The 7,243-nt window shown below is 36.8% G+C and overlaps 1 protein-coding gene across 2 annotated transcripts in view; it reads left to right on the top strand.

The window, feature by feature from the left end:
- Positions 1-2,423: 2,423 nt before the first annotated feature.
- The window catches only part of rttn (rotatin), a 41,767-nt gene continuing 36,947 nt past the window's right edge, over positions 2,424-7,243 (top strand). For both annotated transcript variants that reach the window (XR_015775434.1, XM_042510440.2), the window contains exons 1-6: positions 2,424-2,613; positions 2,955-3,142; positions 4,995-5,184; positions 5,344-5,442; positions 5,581-5,671; positions 5,928-6,042. Coding sequence is in view for 1 of the 2 variants with exons in the window: in XM_042510440.2 (XP_042366374.2) it covers positions 2,583-2,613; positions 2,955-3,142; positions 4,995-5,184; positions 5,344-5,442; positions 5,581-5,671; positions 5,928-6,042 (714 nt within the window). In the remaining variant the exon portion in view is untranslated. The remainder of the gene's footprint in view (positions 2,614-2,954; positions 3,143-4,994; positions 5,185-5,343; positions 5,443-5,580; positions 5,672-5,927; positions 6,043-7,243) is intronic.

Genomic DNA, 7,243 nt, shown 5'->3' with positions numbered 1-7,243 from the left:
ACAAAGAAAATATTAATAATGCTAACAGTTGCTTTTTCAAAAAGTATCTGTGGAAGAACTATAAATGTATACTATTTTTTCAGTCATAAACATAGTGTAATCTCTACCAGTTATCTCCAAAATGAAACGCACATAAGCAGTACAGCACTACATGACTTCTGCCCAGGTTGGTCAATGTGGTCAGTTACAGCTGATCATGACTCATGATCAGCTTAAACCATGGTGAGGGTCCAGAGACTGAGATGCTGGGAGAGTAAATCTGGCTTCAAAGTATTTAAATTGGCATGATTTCCACTCAGAGATCAGACCTACATTCATTAACAGCCGGAGGTGCTTTCTGGCATATGAGTAATATAGCCTCATGTAAAAAACAGATTTTGCAAATGATTAAAAATGATATGAATCCTTACATATATATAGATTAGAGTCACAAAAATATTTGCATTGTATATGAATAAAGGAATAATTGCAGTTTTTAGGACATGTCAAAAATACAGGCCCCATGTTTTTATTTCATTATTTAAAGTGAAGATTTGCTTCCTGTCTGCAGCCTATGCTAACAAATGATCCAAGACACACAGCGGTTGTCAAACCAACATGATGGGATGTAGTGTTTGAAGCAGACTCCACCGCTATTGAGACCTCCTAGTCTGACCTAGGGCGATGTATTTTTCCACCAGGCAAAGAAGACCTCAGCTGTTTGGATGTCAGAAGTCTCACTCTGTATTCTCATTGTACAACTGTAGAATGTCAAAAAACATTCATAAAAACTGAGGCCTGTATACTGTATCAGAGCTTGGGCGAACTGGAATACATTTTTTAACTGCTTCAGGTCAATGGACCCTTTGGCAGGTCCATCAATATGACTCATGCTGTGCAGACAAGCTCTGTTCCAACCCACAAAACTTTGTTTTAAATTCTGGTCAAGGTGTAAAGATTTCCAAACATAGCAAATACCAGCCAAAATTACAAGGATGTGTGTTTAATATAATTTTCCATTCATACAAGCATCTTGGATTTCAATATTTGGCTCAGTGTGCAATAAATATATGAAGCTTTTGAATGAGAAAAGATATACAGTATGTGATGTGAAGTGAGTTACTTAATAATATGTTCTTTGTAAAATGTACCTATGTGCCAAAGTAAAGCAGTCATGAATTATGAAAACACAAATTATCAGTTTTCCTTCTACCCCCTCAAACTCCTCTAGGTGACAGTAGAATATACTACAGTGTGCAGCCAAATTAATTACAGGCTTAAATCCCTCTGGAATTCTCGAAAGCTGTGCCATTATATTATTATCATAGCAAATTATCATTCGCTAAGTTTGTTAATTATCACCCTGTCGGCTGATCATATCCACATCACATCTCAAGTGTGAGATCTTGTGCAATTGGATCAACTTACACGCAGAGTATGAAAAGAATTTATGCCTGCACTCGTGTTAAGAGGCGATGCACACAAACTTTGATTTTTGAGAACATCAGTGTTTGAGAAGATTAATTTAATGACAGGATAATGTGGCGGCTGTCAAAACTTCTTTCAATATTTAAGCAATGCAGAAAGCTGTCAGTTATTGTGAAACATGCCGTGAAACACTGATGATCCTGGCAAGAAAAATTGCTTCAGCGTGTTTACAGAACATTTCAAAAGATCTGATGAGAGAAATGTGCAGCAGATTGGCACATGAGCTCAGTCAAGTCACAAACACTATTAGAGGAAACGCCCACCTACAGACAGGGTTTCTTCAGACATAATCTGATCAGTTGTGATCTACTGCACATGATAGAGGGTCCTTGCCAATAAGATATTAAATTACTGCACAACAAAAAATGTTTGAAATAACCAAAGTACAGCTGAAACAATCAGTCAATTAATCAATTAGCTGTCTGGCAAAATAAATAAATAAATAAAAGAATAAAAAACGCAACTATATTTGATAAACATTAAAGCTGTTTTTAAATTATTTTTAATATTTTTTAAGTTGTTGGAGTGTTTTTTTTCTCTGGATTGAGTACTTTTTACTACTTTTAATAGGCTACTTTTAATACCTGCATGTAAATAAAGTTTTCTATCTATCTATCTATCTATCTATCTATCTATCTATCTATCTATCTATCTAGAGCACACTTAAGTAACATATTAAATGCAGGACTTTTACTTGAGTATTTTTACAGATTTTAAAAGACTGGAATACTGCTTTCACCCCTGTAAATAGAGTACAGTCCCTTACACAACTCTTACAGTATAACCCAGCCATATGCCCAGTGCCCCCCAAACACATGCATTTATGATAAAAGAAAAAACAATTTAGTATTTAAAACTGAACTGAAGGTGAAACTTATATGTGCTCTTTTCATAGCGGATACCCAGATTGTAGTTTGTCCTACACAGTTGCAGCTCTTGAACGCACCCTGGTCCTCTACAGGAAGTGGACTGACGCTGGCGCGTTTGTTGAAAACAGTCGTTGTTGACATGACACTGGTAGACAACCACACAGTAAACTAAAACTAACAAGCCTCGGTCGCCTTGATGAAGCCTTTTTAATCTGTTTTGACAGAGGGGGACGCAATACATTGAACATGGAGTTATCTCAACTTATAAAGAAAATAGGTAGGCTAACTAACGAGCTAAGCAAATGTTAACGTTAGCTTCGGAGGCTGACTTAATCTAAAGTGGTGTTAAAACCCACTTAATATTAGCCGCTTGTTTGCTAACGTTAGCTAATATACAGTAGAAACTGTGTCTAGGTGTTTTTCTAACTGTAGGTTACTTTAACTGTATGCAGAGTTGTAATTAATGTTAACGCTAAAATGTTAGCTTGGTAACCCAAGTTATTGAAACTTTGAACCTGCACACAAAGTTAGCTAGCTATTTACTAGCTTAAACACAACGTCGCTAACTGTGCTATAATGTCTCTTCTCGCCTTAATACTGTTTTTCTGCACACCTTAGGCCACTCTTTGGCGGAGATAAGAGTCCGAGCATTAAAGAACATCATGTGTAAGCTGGACCATTCCCTGATTTCCGTCTCTGATATCGTCCAAGAAAAGATGCTGTTTGTGTATCTCCTTGAATGGTTCAATTTCCCCGAGGTGCCGATGCAGGAGGAAGTTCTTGAGTTGCTCCTAACTTTATCAAAGGTAAGTACATTTCTGGTTAGATGATCGATACATTACCAGCTGAGTCCTCTGGTGCACAGTGGCTAGAGAGCAGCAGTCTGCAAACTGCCAAAATACAATGATGCACTTTAAATGTTATTGTGGCTTTGGATTTTGGATTTGATTAAGCTTCATGGCACCTCATGCATACATAGTGTACTTAGTGGTCCAAGATGCATGATTTAGGGGATAAATTGGTTTTAATATGATATAATATCATGTATTATCATCATATAATGTAATAAGTGTCATTTAGAACAGGGGTGTCCAAACCTTTTTCAATGGGGGACGGTTTAGATGATATGAAAATACCCTGGGTATGAATGTGTATGAATGTCCTGCCATCATGAAGGGAATGAAAAGAAATACAAAGTATTACTTGCTTGATTAACCAGTTTTGGGTATCATGCAAGAAACTAGATGTACATATTTTCTCATATTTTTGCTTATAACCAGGATTTGTTCTTATTTTATTAGTACCCTTTGATTTTTGGGATTCACCAATGTTTTCTAATTTAGCTTGTAAGAAAAAAAAGTTTGTGGTCCAGAGCACTCGTACCAAGATAGGAGAAAAACATCTTGCTTTCACATTTCACTAATTGTTGTCCAACATAAGGGAAAAAAATATGTTTTATATTTGAGAAACATTTAAAAAAAATGCATTTATATTTACATTAACATTTAATGACATTTAGATGGGGTTTAAGGGGTATTATAATGACTGGAATATTACATTTCAGGGGTAAATGGATACTACTATATTTGGTCTATTGATTCCAATTACTGTAATTTCAGTGACTGTGTGTCCCTCTGCTGACCAGAGCTGAACTGTGATTAAGTACATTTACTCAAATGTAGTACTTAAGTACAAATCTGAGGTTCATTTTACATTACTTGATTATCGTAATCTCATTCCACTTTCCATTTCTACCTCACCACACTTCATAGGGAAATGCTGTACTTATTACTCCACTACTATTATTAGATAACTACTTCATAAATTAATATTTTTTAACGCAAACCAAAAATTAACAACAGCTGTGCAGCTGAAACAATGAGTCAGTTAATTAGAAAATTAATTGGCAACTATTTCTTTCGTCTTAGTCATTTTTCATGCAAAAAAACATTTTGTGGTTACAGATCTCATATATATTGTATGTATAAGGAATTGCTGCTGCTGCTGTTAATTATTTCAATTATTGCCATTTAAAATCAATCTGAGGGTCTTTGTGTCAGACACCATAGTTAACAGCTCTTTCAGGAAAACACTGATTTTTTTTAACGTGAAACTCCTTTTTTCTGTTTAACTGGTTTAAATCAAAGATTCTGTTTGTTTGTAGACCACTGCGCGTAATTTTGTTCCCAATAAAAAAAATCTCTTGAACATCTTAAGTTATCAGGGAAAAAAAGGTAAGCACACATCAGCAGGTGCTGGGCTAGCAACCTGTCTGTGACATGCCGAAAAAACTAGGAGAAATACTGATTTATAATGTGAAACTGCTTTATTCAGTGTTTTAATCAGTTTTAATCAGGTCTGTTTGTCCTGTGGAGTAAGAGAACTCTGCAGATTAATTTAGCTCCCTGTAAAAACCTCCTGAACAATGAACACTAACCAGTCCTAACTAGGAGAAATTTCGGCTAGTTGCAATCTGCAGTCTTCACTGCTAGATACCACTAACCCCCCTTAAACTCACACACTGGACCTTTAAATATGAGCAGGGGTATAAATGCAGCGACCTTTTGAAAGCAACACTCAGTGTGCTGCACCTAACATTAAACTGAACAACAGATTTTTCACTTCATGCCTTTTTATTTTGTTATTTCGTCTTCCAAGCATCCGAGTGCAGCCCAGATGCTGAGAGACGTTGGGGCGGTGGACTTCCTCACTCAACTGTCTCCTAATGTGGAACCCAGACTGCGAGCTGTCATCGATGGAACCCTGGACCAGCTGTTCCAGCTACCTGAGCTACTCCCCAGTCATATAATGGTCTACGCCCATGGACAGCATGCTACAGCTCCAACAGGTGGTGCAAGTTGAAGCCAAATGATTGTTTGTTTTGATTCTGTCTTCTGCAAATGTTTATAATGTTATGTCAGAGAGTGGTGGGAGAGGATGGTGTGGGTTATCAAGTAGTTGCAGTATGTGAAGGAATATTTTAACAGATCTGGTGTCTCTGCTGTAGCACTGACAGTTGTTCCACCTGAGGAGCATGCTCCTAAAATGGGCTTTTTCCACAAGAGCATGCCAAGCCATACAGATGTACCACCTCAGAAGATAGCAGGTACCAGTATTTTAAATCCTTAGATTTCTTAGTGTTGGGTATTATCTTGATTTTTGCTCATACTTTTGTCTAAAGCGCACACTACCTTTTTTCTATAAATGACTCCTCTGACATGTTTTATCCCTCTGTCTTGTGCAGTACACGAGTCTGTGAGGTGTCTCAAGTTTTCTGTGTTTCCATGGCTTATTTTGACAAACACGGACAGGCACATACTTTCATCCAATGAGAGGTGAGAGACAATAAATGATCAAACAAATAATTTATGCCCAGTTGAAATGCAGTGTTAAATTAACAAAATAATGACTGAAAAATGAGATATTCTCTGCCAATTTTTGGTAATTGACAGTTTATGAGTCCCACAAGGAAACAGGATAGATTTTTTTTTCATTTAGCTGTTTTTTAAACTTCACAGCAATGCACAGTAATGTTACATTACTGAGTATCTAACAGTAAAATAACATATCTCCGCTTAACTTCTATAACAGTTCTCTAAGGAGCATTAACCCCAACTTGGTGCGGACCGCATGTGAACTTCTGTGTGATGTCATAATGCAAGACTTTCCAGCTGAGATCTTCCTGCAAAGGCCCAGCATTATAAAGGTATCATATATGTTCATATATGGATGGAATATATGTATAGTATTGTAAAAGAGCATTTGTTTATGCTTGCCTATGCTGGTATATTTTAGAAATATGAAAGAAAGAAAAGATCAAACCTAAGATTATATCATACAGAAGGCGCAATGTTTGCAGCTCCCATTATTTGCAGTCACAGGTTTGATCCCACGCTATAACAGGTATTGTTAGAATGACTGACATTTCTTTTCATCTTCAGGCACAATGGGTTTCCTCTAAATGTTTTAACGTCAACTTTAAAGGGATACCTTGCTGATATTCATCCAGCTTTGTAACATAACAACATAGGCAATATGTGTAAATGAACTGTGGTAAACATACATCTAGCTTACCAGCTCCAAGATCTCACTGCTCAGCTCCCAGCTTGAATATGGGCTTAATTTTTTGCTGTCTCTGGGGGTGTTGCTTGAACAAGACATTACTCTTTTGCATTTTTGTACACTTGCCACCACAAACAGAAAGAGAGGAGAAAACAGATCGAGAGAGAAAGAGAGACCTGCCCCTCTTTCTCTATTAAACACAGATCGAACTCAAAACAAACTGTAAAACTAGGAAGTACTGATCAAGTATGAACCAATATTCTGTCACTGTATTCACCTAAAATTTCTTTTTAAACATTTTATTGCACTGTTTGGCTGCACCGTGACAATTTGTGAACAGGAAGGGGGCACCATATTGTTTTCTGAATTGTGAAAATGGAGGCTGAAAATACCGAGACAACAGTAGAACTAGGCAGCGCTGATCAAATATGAACCAAGATTGTCTTTCTGCTGTTACTGTGATACTGTGTATTTCTCACCTCAAATATCTCAGAAACATATTTTAGCTTGCTGTGTAACTCTAAATCGAAATTGCTTGTTATAAGCTGGCCACCATATTGTTTCCTGTGTCAAAACGGCCATGCTGGCATTATATAATGTGGGAGTGTTTATCATCAGGTATGGCGCAGTGCATTCTGGTAGTTGCAGGTTTTCTACCTCTTTGACAAAAGCAAATGCCAACACCCTTTTATCATTTTTTTCCTGGTTATATAGTACCAATTTCAAAAGTTTGTGCATCTGTCTACTGCATATACAGCCTAGTCAAATGAAATAATCATCTCTCCAGCTATGAAATACTTCTTCAAGGGTACACTGAGCTCAAGTTAAGTATGTCGTTAAAAACA

Source organism: Plectropomus leopardus, chromosome 21 (genome assembly GCF_026936395.1).
Source record: "Plectropomus leopardus strain MGB_pleo_1.0 chromosome 21, ASM2693639v1, whole genome shotgun sequence".
Lineage (NCBI taxonomy): Eukaryota > Metazoa > Chordata > Actinopteri > Perciformes > Serranidae > Plectropomus > Plectropomus leopardus.
Note: the sequence above shows the minus strand (reverse complement) of the source record. Positions and strands in the feature narration are given on the sequence as shown.